The sequence below is a fragment of the Protomyctophum bolini genome, assembly GCF_963924005.1.
Source record: "Protomyctophum bolini genome assembly, chromosome: 10".
Classification (NCBI taxonomy): Eukaryota; Metazoa; Chordata; class Actinopteri; order Myctophiformes; family Myctophidae; genus Protomyctophum; species Protomyctophum bolini.
The window spans coordinates 15,946,945-15,966,311 of record NC_137871.1 but is presented as its reverse complement, the minus strand read 5'-3'; the positions used below and the strand labels follow the sequence as shown (position 1 = coordinate 15,966,311).

General features: G+C 40.6%; 1 protein-coding gene across 3 annotated transcripts; it reads left to right on the top strand.

Annotated features, from left to right (window-relative positions):
* Positions 1-1,664: 1,664 nt before the first annotated feature.
* Positions 1,665-18,598, top strand: stx3b (syntaxin 3b). Of its 3 annotated transcripts, XM_080774712.1 has the most exons (12): positions 1,665-2,041; positions 9,977-10,051; positions 10,544-10,643; positions 11,065-11,139; positions 11,275-11,345; positions 11,624-11,732; positions 11,886-11,959; positions 12,047-12,181; positions 12,860-12,970; positions 13,566-13,676; positions 18,184-18,274; positions 18,356-18,598. In XM_080774712.1, exons 1-11 carry the CDS (start codon positions 2,012-2,014, stop codon positions 18,259-18,261), a joined length of 969 nt encoding a protein of 322 aa, XP_080630838.1. In that variant the 5' UTR covers positions 1,665-2,011; the 3' UTR covers positions 18,262-18,274; positions 18,356-18,598. The 3 variants fall into 3 exon arrangements, with proteins under 3 accessions (XP_080630838.1, XP_080630836.1, XP_080630837.1); XM_080774710.1 differs by lacking the exons at positions 13,566-13,676; positions 18,356-18,598 and adding an exon at positions 15,404-15,517 and having other exon boundaries at positions 15,940-18,275; XM_080774711.1 differs by lacking the exons at positions 13,566-13,676; positions 18,356-18,598 and having other exon boundaries at positions 15,940-18,275.
* Positions 18,599-19,367: the final 769 nt, after the last annotated feature.

Genomic DNA, 19,367 nt, shown 5'->3' with positions numbered 1-19,367 from the left:
CTAATGCTCGAGTTTCATAGGAGGAACCCTGTTAAAAAAAGCCAAGAAGAACGCTCTGTACTTAATTCATCTCGTGTTTTCACTTGAACTGGCTTGCTGCTGTACTCATTCCAGGGATAGGCTTGTAGCTACTTGCTTGTCCGGACTATAACCACCAGGTGTCACTCGTGTCACACCTCAAAGGCTCAAACTACATAGCTCGCATGAGAGAATTACATAATTCTAGGCCCAGGGCATCCGAGTTCGCGTGGACTATTAAAATGTCTACTGCACATACTGACGTTATTGACTGCGTCTGCTATGTGTGGGTATTGGATATACAACTGGACCATTCACAAGACACTAGAATCTGCTCATGAATGAGTTTAATGAATTACTTTACTACAAATTATTTTGCGTGTGAGAGAATGGCATGAAACAGATGTTTTCTTTCCGCTTGAGCTTTAGTCGGGATACACAGCATCCAGCTCTCAGTCACCAATGAAAGGCCTTAATAACCGTTCTCTTATCGGCTTAAATCCGTCAAACAGCAGATGATGATAACCTGCAACATTGACAGTGTCAATGTTTGTGGAAGTGGGCTGAGCCTGAGGTTGGTAATAAACATCGATCTGTGTGCTTACTTAGCACATTCACAGCAAAGTAAGGGGGGAGAAAAAAACAGGCAGAGAAGGACTACAGTACGGCCTATTATGCAAAGAAAATTGCGGATATAAATTACAAATACAAATTTAATAGCGTTTTTTCATACGTTTTTCAATTGTTCTCAAATGGGGTTTGGGTAACCGAGGGGTTTCCAGGGGGTCCCCACCCCATGGTACATACTCCCCAGTACCTCAAAGGCCCTTAAAGGCTCCAGACTTCCCAAAACATACTGGTCAGGCTCCTACCCGGTTAGCCTCACCCCCCGAACCCACCTCACCCCTGCCCACTTTGACAGGCTGGAATGGCAGGGTCGATGACAGAGTATAGCATCTTGCAATGGGTCTGGTCCACAAGATTCGATACACCACCAAGATAAGATACCCATGTCTAAATAGTAAATACTTCCTTATGTTAACGAAGTCCACACCCACAACACCACATGAGGGAGTGCAACAAACCATGTGCAACCCAGATTCGGCACAAACAAGGGACTAAATTATTTTCGCTCCTACATGCCACCAAAATGTGGAACGCCCTACCAACAGTCATTAAGACATACGAATCCTTTGACTCCTTCAAAACCGATCTCAAAGGGCACCTACGGACGGCTGCAATTCTAAACTGGCCCCGAACCCCCCCACCACCCACCCCTTTTTACCCTCACTGTTTGTTCCCCCCCCCCCCCTTTTACCTCCTTTATGATGAATTCCTGTTCTGTTCTTTTTTTTGCTATAGGCTATAGAAGTTTTGATGACTTGAACAAGGTGCATGATGGACCCTCTTGTAATGCTTTATTGGGTCGTCCACTCACAGTGAAAAAGGTTTGAGAAAGGTTTGAGAACGACTATGCCGCAACCTTCATGAGACTTGGGTTCGGGACTAGCAGCACCGTCGTACTGCGGAGTATAAATGAGGCAGGTGTTGTGTTGACCACCAGTCAGTCCGAGGCGTGGCTTCATTCAAGTGTACAAGGGGGCCCCCTACGCATGCGTGAGCCAGAAAAGTGCGTTTTAGAATGATAGAGAGCGAGAGAGATTATAGTGCTCTACACAACTGTTGTTTTAATCCCCTGAGCGAAGAGATTTAACAAAAACCACTGGCTTTAAACCCAGCAGCCATATTGTACGGAACATCGGTGGCTGGAAACGAGTAATTTTTATTGAAGAAGTCATCTTCAAAGACACCTTTCCCAAGACTTGAAGTTGAAGAACGGACTTTAGTCTCACTGGCGGTGGGACCCTATTGCACAGCTAGCCTGCCAGCTGGCTGAAGAGTTTCGAGACATACGGCTCGGTTTTTTTATACCATATTAGCATATTGTAGTATTTATTAATTTTGTTTTAGAGTTTAATTAACTGTCGGCAATATGAAGGACCGATTGGAACAGCTCAGAGCGGTAAGTTGTTGCGAAGAAACGTCAAACGTAGCTACTGAATGTATATTTCTGTAACCACACCAGCCTCTGTGTATGGCATTAAAATAAGATTTGTCACTATATATGACTGTCAGGAGTTGTGCCAATTCAACACTGATTTATCTTAAACACACACGACTTTTGGCAAAAGTTCGAGGAGGAAATGGTGTGATGGCATGACTTGAAAGTTATGGGGAAATTATGATAGATTCTATTGATATAGATGCAGACATGACAAGACATGATGGGGGATGACACAGCCATAGTTGCTTTGTCCCAGCTGTAGTGTAGATTGATTGATACATGTGATGGCATGGCAGCACCGCTGTAGGGATGATACAATACCGGTATGTAAGTAAGAAAATATAAGTAGTCCTAATACATAAAACAATGCTAAGTAAGGCAGTGGCACACCAATCTCTTTCATATAATATCAGTCATTACACTTGGCTGTGACGTCAGCTACCATTAATTTATTTTAAAGTGTGTTAGAAGACTTACTTTCTGAAATCTTCTCAATATGAATTTACTGATTTGAATCCTGTAACCCTAAATTAGTGAACTCATTAACTCCCCTCACTGTTAAGTTAACCAATAGCAAATACATAAACAACCAAACGCCCATGTCATGATTGGTGTATCTAAATAAGAGACGTTTAAAATGTAAAAATCACACTTGTGTGAAGTGAGGGGCGCTCTTATCATCATTCATCATCACATTCCGGCCAGTCACTTTTGGTGTCCTCACTTTTATCTTCACTTTTAAGTCCTCAGCCAATCAAATCATCGCTATGGGGTACAGACACACAAAGCTGTGCATAGGAGGGCCTAGCGCCTCTCAAAAAAGATTGCGGAACCTCTACAGAGAACATAAAATCATTGAACCCAATAAAAAATCACCTGGCTGTAACCTTGCATTTAGATAGCTCAGGTCCATAGTGTTAGAACTTTTTCTAATGGGGGGAACGGTAGTGCTGTCACCTCACAGCTAGATGGTCCTGCATGGGTTTGATTACCACTGGGGGAATCCTCCGCGTCATCAGTGCCAATACCCTTTACCCTAGGTGGGGTTGGGAAAAAGGGCCTTTCTGTGTGGATTTGGCATGTTCTCCCTGTATCCCCGGCCTAGGGTAGGTACCCTCACAAAAAGCATGCACTAATCCTGGTCTCTAAACTGCCTCCCCATGCCAATAATCGTTAAGGGATAAAAAAATAAATAAAAATAAAATAACGCTGTAGGCTAGAGAGTTCTGTTTTAGCTATGTACAGAATTCAGAATCAAATTATCCTGAGAACATTTGATGATACTACTGCATGATAGGTGTACTAGTAACTTATATAGCATTTTATATAGACTTTATTTTATTTTATGTAGACTTATAGCATTTTATGTAGTATATAGTATATATGCATAGTTTCATTATATACTCTAGAATAGATATTCCACTATTACGTTATTGGCTTACGTGTGATTCATTCATGATAAGATAACTACTTGTTTATGTATATGTATGCCATGCTTTTTTGTTCTTATGTAGCACTGTACTTCCTTTAAATTGAAATGCCTCACAATCACAAGGTAACCAGGATGTAACTAACCAGTGGCACTAAGTAAGCTTGCCCCCCACTGGGCGAGGCCCTGTTCCATTTGAGCCCTAGTCGGGTGCGTTGCCATGGACACATGGAGTAATTTGCCAAATATTTGCTAAAGCCTCATTGACCCTTTGCTTAACAACAAAGTGTGAATTAAGTTTAAGTTATTGTGACGTGGTCTGCTGTAACTAGAGAACAGGTAATGTAGGTCACCATATCTACTGGGTCAATATTCATGTGTTGAAGACCTGACAACAGTCTTCCTGTGAAGTCTGTCACGCTCGCCACACTCTGCCCAACTCGCCTCTGTGTTTTTACACTTTACCATCCTTGTCCATCATTCATTTTTCTTCCTAATGTTTAACTTAACTTAACGTGTGTGTGAGTGTGAGACTGTGAGTGTGACAGTGAGTGTGAGTGTGAGTGTGACTGTGAGTGTGACTGTGTGTGTGAACCCATGCTCCAAGCGTGACTGGGTCAGCTGACATAATGCTGGAAAGAGGAGCAGCAGGAAACTCAGGATAATAGTTGGCCTGGAGCTATTTTCTCTATTTTACATAAGCGTTATTGATATTCTAATAAGCATTTTGAGTCTAGTAGGTCAGAGCATTTTGGTGAATAGTGGAACATGCCATTCTTTCTCAGGTGTTTCTAAGGTGTTCATAATGTTTTGAACCAAGGCTTCATAGCTGAATGCACTCGGTACATGATTCCTTTAGTTTAGCGTGTCACAGGTTGGCTGGGCTAGCCTACCTGAGATAAGTTAGTTTGCATAAATAGATGGAAGTGTCGTAACTAAGAACTCAATGGTAAATTTACATGAACAATAAACATCACATTTTACTTTGATGTTCTCACAACCCACAGAGAAAAAGATTTCAGCAACTCCCTTTGTAGTACGTTGTTTACATTTTTTGTTTCCTAACTTTCCTTACTGGGCAGTGTACTCTGTAAAATGTAGAACAACGAACCATAAGGGCAAGAGGGTAGAATGTGTGCTATTGGCATTTAGGGCGGAACTCAACATTCGCAGTTCTCAATTCATATGAAAAGCTGTACCTGGTCACTGCATGGTCTATCAGTATACTATACCAGTCCAGTACTTGTCAGAATCTGATTGTGTCTGTATTCTATACTTGTCATGCATTTTGCCAGGTTAGATGACAGCCATAGCACAGGATAAGCTCATGGTAAATCAGTAGGGAATGTTGGAAATGATGTAGGGCTATTAGTAGAGCATCTGTTCCTCTGTTGGCTCATTGTTTACCAGTCTTTTATACGTACATTCACTTCTCATCTGGTTTTGCTAGGAAGGCTAGAGATTGAAAATATTGAAAGGAAACCTCTCTGTGACATGAGCTACTTAGTGGCACAACCAATCATTTGGTAACTTCTGTAGGCCGACTAACCTCCTACATCAGCATCAGTGAGTCTGGCTACCCGTAAAGCCAACACTTGTCAAAATGGTCATGTGATGAAATATCATTTATAACCTCTGCCTGTCATTGCCTTGTAAAGGGGGATTATGTAACAGGACATATGCACAGACAATGAATTCCCAGTATAAATAAATATTTACATTTTATTTTGTTTTCCCAAAATTATGTTTCTGTTATTTCAGTGAGAACAGCCAATCTTAGCGCTCTTATGCTTTTCCAATGCTTTACAGCTGGTCAGCAAGTTACATGTGTTTGCCATGGTTGTGGTTACGGTAAGACATTGCCAAACAACCAGACCACTCATGGCCTGTCTGTCTGAATTAATAGTAAAAGTAAATAGTTTTAAATTATTCTAATTTAAACTTTATCCATTTCTCCTCTGGGGCATTAATGAAGCCAATCAGTCAATTAATGTTTACAGCACATCACCATCCCCACATTCACAAAGTTGCCCTCAAAGTTGAGATGTATGTTGAGGTAAATTCATCTAACCGCTACGTAGCTAGTGGTTCTATACTGCATTCAGTATGGGGTTTTGGGGAGTTAAGGGGTCTGTAAATGCATTTTGGAATTCAGTCTGCTGACATTAATTTAACTTTTGGATTGTGGTTTTATTTGACCAGGGGCCTGTTTCACGAAATTTGGATTAGGGATTAAACCAGGATTTAACAGATTTCCTGGTTTATATATCCTGGATCAGCGATTAACCGGTTTCATGAAAGCCGGTTAATTTTGCCAGATTAATTTAGCCAGTTAACCTGACTGAGGCTGGTTGAGGCTTGATTCGGTTTCATGAAGGCAATGCCACACTAGTTACCATGGAAACTAATGCTGTGGACTTGGCCTGCTCCGGACCAGGCCAACAGCCAGGTTTATCCTAATCCTGATGTCTTTACTGTTCATTGAGCAGTCAATCTGATCACAAACCAATGATTCTTTCCACACTTATTCAATTAATCCGCCCATTCTAAGCCTCCCTTGGCTTTAGTGGAACGAAATAAACCAGCCTCTACGGACCAGGATTTAACAAGCCTGGTTTTTATTTAAATCCTGAATTAGTTAATCCAGGTTTTGTGAAACAGGATGTCACTCCTCCATTTAGCTGGGTTTTTTTCCCATGCAAATATTCAGCCAAGTTAATTATACAACAAGTTGACAGCAGTAAAACACACCGTCGGAGCTCCGCGGTCGGTAGAACATATATAGTAAGCCTGTGACTTGTTCAAAATATAGACATGAATAACAAAGTCAGTCTGGATCGGGATGTATATTGAGAATTACACTCTTCAAAGTCGGCGCTCGTAGCCTCGTAAAGGCAGTGACGTGACGTCCCTTAAAAGCGACAGGTTCTCTGTCTGCCGTCTCCCCTCTGCTCTGTTAACATTATGGGTTACTCATTCAAGTGGTAAATTAAATGTGAAATACATCCTATATTGAGAAAACAACAATATATGTTGACAAAGACACATATTTTTATTCAAATCAATGTACTGTATAGTCTTCAGTTCATTTCATATTCTTTTAAAATTAGGCTAACAGTTGAATTTCAATGGACTTCTATGGGCTGGCCTGCAGTACACCGTTCCAACAGACCAGAAGTGGGGACGCTGTCTCATTTGGGGGCGTGAAATTGTAGTCGCCATGTGTAGCCTCTCTATAGACTGGGCAAACAACTCAGGAAATGTGGCATAAGAGTGGGAGTGAACCTTGTATTTTCATAACCAATATCGGTGCAGAGGGGCATCCACTGTGTTCTACCGCATGGGTTCTCAACCGACTCGAGACCCCTTTTGAGGGGGTCCTCAGATTATCTCCCCCCCCCCCCCCCCCCCCCCCCCCCCGTCTGGAAAATGGACAACCCATTTTGACAACCTGCCCAAAATGGGTTAATAGTTTACAGTACATAAACTTTCCTTAATGATATTGTTATTGTAGTGGTCAATTTGTATTGGGGTGGGGATGGGGGTTTTCAACTTTCCAGCGCTTCATGTCATAAGCCGCTTCGCGTGCTATATAAATAAAGTGTATTATTGTATTATTATTATTTTGTAATTTTATTTGGGTTTGGTCCAGTTTTCACACCATTTCCCCCCCTTTTTGCTGAAAAAGACACAGGAAGGAAACTATTACTCTTATCTCTACTACCACAGAATTGTTAGGCATTGTGCTGTAGCTTGTGTGCAATGCATAGTGTACATACATGACACACACAATACACATGATGTTTTTTATGATTCAAGTGAAGTTAAAAAACAGTTGTATGTTGTCGATCTTTGTTCATGGTGAGTGCTACATTTGCTATTCAAATGTCAGTTGTAGGACTTTCTAAAACACAGCCATAATAGGATGTAAAGAACTGATTCTTCTTGCTCGAATGTAATACTAAACTGTACTGTGTTAACCCTGTGCTGCCTGTAATGTTTTATGTTTACAAAACGACATTCTAATGTCATGAGAAGTAATAGAATAGGATAGAGCAGTGGTTCTCAACCTTTTCTGGCCCAGTTGAAAATCTTGAAAGGGTTTGTGGGCAGGTTGAGAAACACTAATCTAGGATAGAGGGAATAGATGGAGCTATGCCACAGTATAAGTAACTGTAAAGAGTATTGACTGAGAACACCATTTGTAGACTGAGCCATGCCTTGGAGGGTAGGTTACATGCTGATTAGAGCACAGTCATTTGGGTCAGCTCAGCTGACTCGGGAAAGACTTGGAGACGTCAGGTGATTCCAAGACAGAGGGAGAGGATAAGAGTCAATATAAACGTGTGGCCTAAGTTTTTCCATTTGCTCTATGTGTTTTAATGAGGAAAGTCAAGTGCTGATACTTTAGACTGTTCCTCAGGACAACTCCAGACAGACATGTTCGTATGAAGTCTTCAGTTGGACAGTGCCACTCAGAGGTCACAAATTAAAGTTGTCACCGTCCTATGCAACAATGAGATGAGAGTGAACTAGAAAAAAGTACTCCTCGCACCACAGATCCCCGCCAGGTAGGTTATTGTGGCCTCCTGGTGCCGCTATAATAGGCCAATGTGGAATGGGTGCCATTTCTTCTTACGGCAATTGGATGTTCAAATTCATGATTTGAGGCATTTTCCAGGCCGTTCTGGAAAATATGTGGCAGACGTTCGGAATTGGCATCCAGGGAGTGTGCACAGTTTCGTAGCGACTGGGCCAACGGTGCCGGAGACTAGATGGACGGACAGACGGGGGCGAAAACGTAGTCTTTTCTATGCGATCGCCTGGCAGAGACAAATGGAAGAAAAGCAGACTCTTTTTGCAGTCTTCTGCTATCCTTTTTGACAAGTCATTCTTGTCTTGCAGTCATTACACAGCAGCCTGCCAAAATTATTTGTTTTGTTGACATTGTGCTTATCTGAGGTCTCCTTCAAGGTCAGCGCATAGTATTCAAAACAGGTTAGGTTCCTTGAGCCCGGCCTTACTAGTGCAAATAAATATTCACAGACAAAGTTGAGCTCTGTGTGGCTTCGTTACCTAATGTTTACCCACTGTGTTTTATGACGTGGTTTTCGCCTACCTGGTGCTTGTGCGGAATTGACCATCATGACGCACGCACGCACGCACGCACGCACGCACGCACGCACGCACGCACGCACGCACTCACTCACTCACTCACTCACTCACTCACTCACTCACTCACTCACAATGACACATCTACTTTCCAACCTTAAAGAATGATCTTCTGTGGCACACTGATAGCCAACCACACCAAAATCGCTACATCATGAAACGGTTACATCATGAAACGGCTGAAGACATCATTCTGCTTCCTCTCTCTCTACACAATTTCCTGTTTAAATAAAGCTAAAGTGCACATACCGGTACAAATCATACATTTTGTGGCTTCCTGGCGTTTATGAATTGACGTGTAAACATATTTATGTTCTTGTTTGCGACTTCTGCTTTCCTGATCTCGGAATAGAGAACAATTGCAGTTTGAAAAAGCCCTTAGCACAGTGCTCAGTGAAATCGGCACATGGCTTGCTGATGACAAACTCATTACACCTAGGTAAAAAGGTAACTGATTCCATTATTTTTGGGTACAAAAACCAGGGTGGGTCACAATTTTATTACAAGGAGAATTACAAGGAAAATTGTACCTATCTGGGTTGTATTTTTGATAACAAACTTTCCAGTAAATGGCAACAAAAGTAATTAAGAATGTCAACCAAAGAATATTTTTGGGCAGGATCTCCTCAGATTGGGCCTAGTTTTCAATAATGTACCTGTCAAACTATAGTAACACTCATGGGCACACCACCAGGGGGAGCTCCACTAATCTCATTCCCCCCAGATTTGGCCCTAACACCGGGATAACTGTATTCTACTAATATGCCACAAAATGTGGAATGCCCTACCACCAGCCATAAAAAGTGACTCCCTATCTCCTTTCAAAAACGCCAGAAAAGAGCACCTATATGCAATTTTAGCTTGCCAAAAAGAAATTATACTGTTTTTCAGTAAATATACTTTTTTTTGCATAGTATTGTATGTCTGTTCTGTGCCTCTGTACTTTATTTTGCAAACTGTTATAGTATTCAATCAATCATTCAATTCGGTCTGGACACTTGCGTTCTGTTGCTGACTCTTTGTCAGGGCGTGTAGATTTCACACTAAACTAAACTACACATAAAATTATTGTGTGAAATATAAAATGGCCTTAAAATTGTCCCAGAATCTATGAATGAATGATTGTTTGATAAAGTTAATCAATCAATGACATTTCTTAAAATTCCTAGTAGGGATGACATTTTTAAGTTATGTCTTCAATTGATAGTCTAGTGGTCTCTACTGACCAGTTTTAACATGCATGTTAACTTGTTATCTGATAAAGGATCTGCTCTTTGCCCTTTTTATTTCAGACATGTGACAACGATGATGAAGAGGTGGAGATCGCTATTGACAATGCAGCCTTCATGGATGAGTTCTTCTGTCAGGTGAACAGGTTTGCTGTTTTGAGCAGTGGTGTAATGGTGGTAATGCTGTAACCCCCCCCCCCCCCCCCCCCTCAAGTAAATTGCCATGATTGTGACGGTGTGTATTATTTTTGTATGTGCGACTGCGTTCATCCCTATTCATATTCATGTTTACCATAATACTGCCTGTTGGGTACCGGCTTACATGGGTATGATGCAAGTTGTGAACGATTCAAATAGGGAATGCATAACCGACCCTGTTATGCAATATCCGTTGTACCCCTTGTCACAGTACCTGTTGTAACCGCATGTCTATGTGCCTTTTGTGCCCTTATATGGAGATTGCTGATGTTATCTGTAATTTGCCATATATAGGCATATCGGGGGGATCGGTGGTTGTGGAATAGAAAGCCTTGCAGTGGTAAACATCTGTGGACAATGTGTGAAGAGTGCAAACTGTGAAGTTATGATTGATTTTCATTGTGTTTTTTCTGTTATTTCTCTGTTTTTCAGATTGAAGACATCAGGAACAGTATTGATAAGATTGACGAGAACGTGGCTGAGATCAAGAAGCTCTATTCGGTCATCCTATCTGCTCCCACGTCAGATCAGAGTGAGACACTTTCTGTATTCGCCGCTCTCTCTATAGAGGATATGCGCGGGACATCATCATACTGGGCATAGCATACCCTCTTCTACATTAGTACCACAACTATACATAATTACAGATAATTATTCAATTGATTACTTTTTTTGATTAATCAAATAATCGAGAAGCAAGTTGAGATCAACAGACATGAAATTGTATACTTTGTCATACAATGGTGTAGCTCACAATGTGTCGCATTGATATATGATGTCTGCTTTTCTTTTCTTTGCCTATAAATCAATGCCTATAATCAATGAGTTTGATCCCTAATATATCCTTTACCGCTCTCTTACACCTTAAATGTTTACATTCAAGTATCTGTCCCATACTGGACAATTCTGGACATACTGGACAATTCCATCAAATATTCTCAATTCCTCAACAGAAACACAAGATGACTTGGAGGCCATTACCAATGACGTTAAGAAGATGGCTAACAATGCCAGAAACAAACTGAAGAGTAAGTCAACTACTACACTACTCACTACACTGAGCAACAAACACAACAGGTGAAAGAAAACCATGTCAGTTGTAATTTGCACATTTTCATTGGCTAATCCCCCCCCCCCCCCCCCCCCCCTTTTCTTTCCCCCAGCCATCGAACGGAACCTGGAGTCAGATGAGCAGGAAAGGGTGTCAGCTGACATGCGGATACGTAAATCCCAGGTAAACAATGGCTGTCCCACAACTTAATTTACTAGTGATTAGTGGTTGGTAATCTACTTGATATAAAGTATAACTGGATCCATGCTGTATGTTCAATCTTTAGTCTCAGATAAATTGGAGTCTTTGGCAGTGCAAGATAAGTTTGTATGCTGTCAATTAAACATTGAAGTTAATGGAGTCTTTCAAAACCACTGTGGACTACCAATGAACGAGCTGGAATGCAACAAGTTAACATGAAAGCTGCTGCACTTGACCCAGAGCTTTCTAATGTCTCCCAGCATGCAGTGTTGTCCAGGAAGTTTGTGGAGGTGATGACAAAGTACAATGAAGCCCAGGTGGATTTCAGGGAGAGGAGTAAAGGACGTATCCAGAGACAGCTAGAGATCAGTGAGTCAGAGAAACATACACATACAAACATCTTGTTTGCCATCTTGTCACTTTGACTAACTAATTGTTGTTGTAAATGTCAAATGTGTTTGCTCAGCCATGTGCTGAATTATAATTCAGGATCTAATAATTACTTTCACCTTTCTGTTGCAGCTGGAAAGGCAACAACAGATGACGAACTGGAAGAGATGTTGGAGAGTGGCAATGCTGCTGTATTCACAGCTGGGGTAAGTGTGTGTGCATGTGTGTGTATTTGTTCATCTTTATGCACAGTACCGTCCTGGGTGATAATGCCAGACTCCTATCCTTTACAGATCGTGGACTCTGGGATTTCCAAGCAGGCACTGAATGAGATTGAATCCAGACACAAAGATATTGTCAGACTGGAAAGCAGCATCAAGGAGCTCCATGACATGTTTGTAGACATTGCCATGCTGGTGGAGAGCCAGGTATACATATTTATCTATCTGTCCATCCATCCATCCCTTGTAGCCCTTTCATTTAAACCAATTGTGTTGTGTCCTCTGCATTGTCCTCTCATATCTCTGTCACTTCATCTCACCACCCAATCATTATGGGATTTGACATACATTATTTCAGTAAGTGATACACACATTTATCCCCAGTGATTTTGTAGACTTTCTCATTTGGAGTAAGTACAATTCCATAGGTATTTTAGAGCCAATACTCCCAATACCATAGCTGCTTAATGATGATGCATAACCACATACTGTTTTTGCTGGTTATGTCATGCCTTCTGAGGGAAAGCCTTGTTTGAGGTAAGGCACTTTTTTGCCCCGTATTTCTGTGTGTCTTTTTTTAGTTGTTTGTGTGCGATATTAATTATTCATTATCGTATTGATGTTTTTGTGATGTGTTTTTTTGAGTTGCTGTCACTAATAATTATGATTCATTATCAGTCATTTCCTGTCTTGAGATGCTTACTTACACAACAATTTAATATTAATTGTTTTGCCACTACAACTTGTATTGTATAGTCCATAGTTATGACTTTTTTTGTTTGTTTTTCCTATTCAAAATATACGTGCCGTTACCATATTGCGCTGAGCAGTGAAACCCTAAAGTTTATCTTGCTCGTTTAATTTTGTTTTCTGTATGCTTTTCAGGGTCATGTAGTAGAAAACATAGAACAGAATGTATCCAAATCTGTGGACCACATAGCCGCAGCTAAGGCCGAAACTAAGAAAGCAGTAAGGTACAAGACAAAGGCTCGTAAGGTACTGTATAACCATTCTTTGCTCATACAGTTGATTTATGATTTGGCAAAAGAGTGTTCCATGACATTAAATGACGCAGCTCACATCAACATTTCCTTCAGTTGAAAATACGTCATTTTTGTCAATCGACATGTCACTTGCTGAAACATAAATTCGGCTTTAACAGTGCAAATTAGCAGAACTGCTCATTTGTTTTTTCATATTCCCATTGCATTTTTTCTACATGGTTTTCAATCTTTCTCACTCTCAAAACCACATGACGTTCTCACAGTCATACAATCCCATCTGCTCCACACTGCTGATGACACATTGACTACCCAGTCAAATCCAGAGTATTAATTAAACACTTTTGACCCTATTTTGGGCATATCATTATAAGCACAACATTTTCAAAGATTTTCAAAAATACAGATCTGCTATTTTTGAAATGGAGACGTGTAAAAATGGACCTGCCAGATTGGAACACTCTGGATTATACTGTGGGTAACGGCATCTGTGTCCTTCTTCTGGATTTGCTTCTCTCCTCTCTTTTGTGTCTTTTGCCTCTGCACACATTTCTCACTTTCTCACTGTGCGACATCCTGCCTACGGTCAGGGTGGAATGATTGAAAGGATTGAGAGCAACATGGACCAGTCGGTGGGCTTCGTGGAGCGGGCGGTAGCGGACACTAAGAAAGCCGCAAAGTTTCAGCAAGAGGCTCGCCGCGTGAGTGACCTCTGTTGAGAGAGAGCAATGGTTGGGTTTCCCAAAATCACAGAATCTTCATTCTAATGGTAACGGTAGTGGTTTGGAATACCTCTCAGTATGGCCTGTAAACAAGGTTGACTAGTCACAATTAAAAAATCCCAGTTATCATCACTATGGCCCTGTGTCATTCCAGCGATTTTAAAACTTATATTTGGTTGACCACTCCGGTCAACCCTGGGATTCAGGGCTCTATACAGGTTAATGGCTGTTTTCACAGCATATCTGAAACGAAAATAGCCAATCTACAAGCTATAAACCTGCTATTTTATGCAAACGTTCTGCAGAATATGAATGCTGGGGTTTAAGTGCATAAACATCCTGAACATCAGCTGTGACTTCATTGGTCTCACATAGCCTTGCCAGATGATCAGAAATCTCTGCTTACCAACAGATCTGGTGAAATCTAAATGCAGTGCTGGGGTCTGAAAGATTGGATAAACCCCACACTAAAACCTATGCATGGAAAATCAATCCTGATACTGTCCCAATATTTAGAACTGCACTATCATCATTTTTGTGTGCAGTTTGTTTCTGAATTGTTTTGTTTATAGCCTAGGGTGACTAAATATTCAGCCCCTCAAACCGGGACACTTAAGTCAATGTGCATGTTCGCGTGCACATACTGTATACATTATTGACAAACATCAGCATCAGCATTGAATTCAGACATGCAATGCATTTGCTTGGTTAGCTGAGCATGTTACATGAAAAGAACATGATAAAGGTCTATGCAACGGTTGCAACCTCTGAAAACAACTAATATTTTAATTGTCAAAAACCGGGACAATTTTGTAGTGAATATTGAAAACCGGGACATATCAGTGTTTTAGAGATATTTGTCAGGACTCGGGCCATGCAACTTGAAAGCGGGACAAACCGGGACGTCTGGTCAGTGGTCACCCTATTTTAGTCCCTACATTCAATTTAGAGGTCAACAGATGTATTGGTAGGCAGAGATCTCTGATTGCCATGCTATGCAAGACTATGATTTCACAGACAATGTTCTTTTCTAATACTGAACTCTCCTAGACGAGTGGTATTCCCCTTATGGGAAACTTGGCCATGACCACCTCCACCATCAGGACTTTGACCCAATGAACCTTGATGATCCCTGATCCCTTGACATCTGTTCTTGAACCTTCAACCTTGTGGCCTGACCGTCATTGTGCACTGTAACCTACCCAGGCAATCCTCCAGTTTTCCTTCAGCATTGTGGATCCCTGAGCCCTCACTCTCCACAGATGTACACACACACACGCACACGGCCACACGCACACGTCACACAAACACAGCTTTTGCTCTCTGCTTTTCTCTCTGTCCTATTACAAACTGCCAATCTGCGCTCTTTAAATTCTGTGTGATGTCATTGTCTATATTATGTGGTTTATGACTGATCTGCTGAATATGTTTGTTTTCAGAACTTGAGATCTTGGTATTAGAAATAAAATCATTGACGTGTGTTTACTTATTCGCTGTGGCTGGCTAATAGTAAATTATTTTCTTTCTTTAGAACATGAACTGACACATTCTTTACAAATCATTATATTACACTAAATAGTAAATACATTGTGTTGTTACCTAGTCACCTTACTTACTTCCTCCTGCAGTAGGCCTATAGCATAACATTTTCATTGTTCCCTTCTGGGAATGTTTTTTAATATTATACACTTGGTTGTTCCCAACAGAAAGTGGTGATAATAATGGTCGTTGTGCTGGTCTTGCTGGCCATAATAGCTCTGATTGTGGGGTTATCAGTGGGATTGAAGCGAAGCTGATGAACTGTTTGAGTAGAGGGAAGGGTGAGTAACTCTGGAGTAAAAGAACCTTGGGTGTACCATAATGGGTGTGGGTATGAGAGGAGCTTTGGGAAAGGGCTTTGCATTCTCGTCGACTTGAGTTGTGTGTGAGACTGTGGGCAGGTATTTTCTTCCTCCTGGTGGCTTATGGGTGTGTGTGTGTGTTTGTTAGTGGGTAGCTAGTTACACACAATAGTTTAGGCTGGTGTTTGCCCTGTGGGATCATTTGGTGCTAATGTCTCATCTGCATGCAATGAATGATGTCATTGTCCCCCAGGACCCCCATGGGTGTGTTTGTTAGTGGGTTAGCTACACACAATAGTTTTGTGCTGGTGTTTGGCCTGTGGTCTCATTTGGTGCTAAAGCATTTGCATGCAGTGAATGACAATACACATTGATGTTTTCTCTCCATCTCATCCTTTTAGAAGATCATCATTATCGCCGTGTGCTGTGCTGTGGTGGCCCTCATTCTCCTCATTGTCATTCTCACCCAGACAGTATAAAAGGACCTCCCTTCATCAGCCATGTTATGTTACCCTTCATCAACTTTCCCACCAAGGAGAGAGTGGACAGAAAACTGAAATCTATCACTCCATTTGGATACACTTTTGACTGAACGTTTGGTCTGGAGGAGTTGAAATTGTCTGGTTGGAATTCTAACCAGTACAAACGCACCCAGTGAGACACTTTCACAAAAGGCATAGAGCCTTATAAGGCTTGGACCACTGCAATCAGCAATCGGGTGCCTGAGGATTTTCCATTGCAAATGAGGAAGTGAGACTAGCACTAACATCAGGTACAATACATATTGTATCTCGGATGATTATGGGGAAAAGGGAACTGGGAAATAACATTTCATCATTATACAACATTTCAGTGTTTGAAATTTGTTTTTGATGCCTCCAGATGATGTGCACTTGATTTTAATGTGTATTTAATTCACCTGGACACTTTGATATACAGTGACATCAGTGGTGTGTTCTAGTGTGTTGCTCTATATATGTAGTATACCGTCCCTGAAGATTGTCTCATCATCCGAGGTAACGTAGGGGCTTGATGAGGGGCTGAGGGCAGCAAGAATGTAGACTTCAATAGCCTTTTTCATGTGATAATGTGGTGTCCGAGGTGAAGGCTTATGTGTGGCTATTGAGGTGATAATGGCAGTTTCGAAGTAGTTCACGCATTAACTTAACAATAAAAAAACAACACTGTTACAGTGGTGACCACGCACGTATATGAGCATGCAGTGCATGTGGGAGGGAATTGTATACTCTCCGAAGAAACCTGGAACACACCACTGATTGCCATGCATCCTTTTAACATTGAGCCTTGACAGAAAAATGTTATAATGAAAAGCTAGCTACAGTAGTATCTACTACACTGGGACATAGTCAGTCATGTGACACTGGAAAAAGGTATGCCCTTAATCAAAAGTTATTGCGTATGTGTAACATATCCTACAAACTTTCTTACTTTCAACAGAAAGTGTATTTTTTGTTAAGTGACAATGTGCACTGCACAACACTATCACCTCTGCATAAATTGCTCCAATACAGTTGCTCATGTCTCATCTGACTGAATAAGCTACAGTTCCCCATCTTAAAGAGGAATGGTGTGCTATTCTCACCTATGATTCTTGAGATTGGTTGAATACAGTTTTTTTTTAATGTAAATGGTTGCCCAGGACTGGGATAAGATGACAAATCTGGAAGAACAGCAATGTTTAAAAAAAAAAACATCTACTGCATTTAGTATAACAGACTATTTAGCATAACAGAATATTTGGCTTCCACTGCATTTAGTAGAATCTGAACCCCTGGCCACTAGATTTTAACCATTGTTCACTTTTTGGCATTGCTTATTGGCCTTGCATTGTTTGAAAGCAAGAAGATCTATTGACTAGATTTCAGTTAATAATCCAATCAGTCCTACCCATTGCTTCACACCACAATAAGGGGTTGTAAATTAGACATTTTAACCAGAATGTTTTTAATATGTTTTGAAATCTGTGTATAAGACTTAATTAATATACTTTTATTCATGTTGCCAAAATGTCGAAGGAATTAAATATTTTATGTTTTTTGATAATTTGTTTTCAAGGTGTCACCTCCATGGTTTGTTGTACAGGCCTACTCCACTGAGCTTTGCACCTGGCAAAGAAAGACTGTTTGTTTTTTATTGTTGTTCATTATTTTGACTGTGGTGTAGTTAATGTCTGTTTTCATTTTATGGGAAGAAATGCTGCTTGTAGCAAACCAGCTTTGCTACATCTACAGAGTGGTGGCCCATGGTCCACCATATGATGAATACTTTAACTAAAATGAAATTATGGCAATAAATATTTGTATGACTAAACTGACATGTTTCGATAGCACTGCTATGAATCTGTTTAGCATATTGTAATTATTTATGTAATGTAATTTATGTCAAACCAAAACATTTTCATATTCAGGTCTTATTTGAAAGGAGGTAAATGCATTTTGTTGTCATTCTGCTCTAACAATCTCTCGCATACGTGCGCACGCACACACACACACACACACACACCCTTCCCTGTCTGATCCCATGTTCACCTGTTCAGCTATTTCCTCAAGTTCTTTGTTTCGTGTGGTTAGTTAAGTATACAGACATAATAATCATAATAATCATGCTCTCCTTGAATTCTGTAGAAAAAGATGATGATCACCCTGTGCTGTGTCATAATTGGAATCGTTGGCTTCTCCTATCTATACAGCTTCTTCTCATAAAGGTTTAGAACAGGTAAAATAAACACCAACTATAAATGACTTTCAGTGTTGTAAAAATGCTTGGAGTATAAAAATGTGTCTGCTTTGTTTCTAGGTGGAATGACAGGTGGCTTTCTCCATCAACTAGAAGATTGACTCAAGTGTTCCTCTTGTCCCCTTTATTTAAATATTAAAAAAACAAACAAAAATTATTTCAGCCCTGTCAGCTCCCCCTCATATTGATACGATGACGATGATCAAATATCCTGTCATTTGTTAAAATCCAATTGGGAAACACTGGCGCCTCCTTGAGGTGGCTGTCGGGATTTTAGAGTACAGATCATTCCTTTGGACATAGTTGGACAAACTACTGTTACTGTAAGCTTGGATCAAGTGCATTATTACTCTTTCTACCAATTCAATGCAAAGGCAATCTAACTTGTTTTCAGCAAATCTCGGGGGCATTGGAAAGTAGGGTTTCTGCCTCATGCCCAGAGGCAAAGTTGGTTGATTGATTAACTTGTCCATTGTAGTGTGTGTGTGTGTGTGTGTGTGTGTGCGTGTGTGTGTGTGTGTGTGTGTCTCTCTCAATAATAGTGTTATCCGTACTTTATTTCATAGTCTGAAAAAGTTTCGTGTGTGATTGTATGAGATATTTGTGTACGATCTGTCTGTATGTTCGTGGTGCTGAAATGGTGGTTTTCTGTACAAGTGGTCACTGCAGGTCACTCATTCAGACCCCTTTTCGGTTCCCAATGGGAACCGGTTCAGTTCTTTTTGGTTCTTAGTCCATGAGCCAGAGCTCCAAATATGAACGTTAATTATGAATTGAGTGTGCAAAACTATAGGCCTACATATATTAGCTTGCTATCGCCATGAAACTTCCCCAGTTGATTACTTACATGAAAACAATGATTTATTGTATTACACATTTTAAATGTTTAAATATGCAAATGAGGCATTATTTAGGAAAATATGCAAAAAATAGAAAATATCTACTACTACAAAAAGAACTGAACCGATTCCCATTGGGAACCAACCGGTGGGAAAGGGGTCTCAGTGGTTATGTAGTGGTTGTGTCAAATTGAAGTTACCATATTATAAAATACATGTAATAAAAATCAATT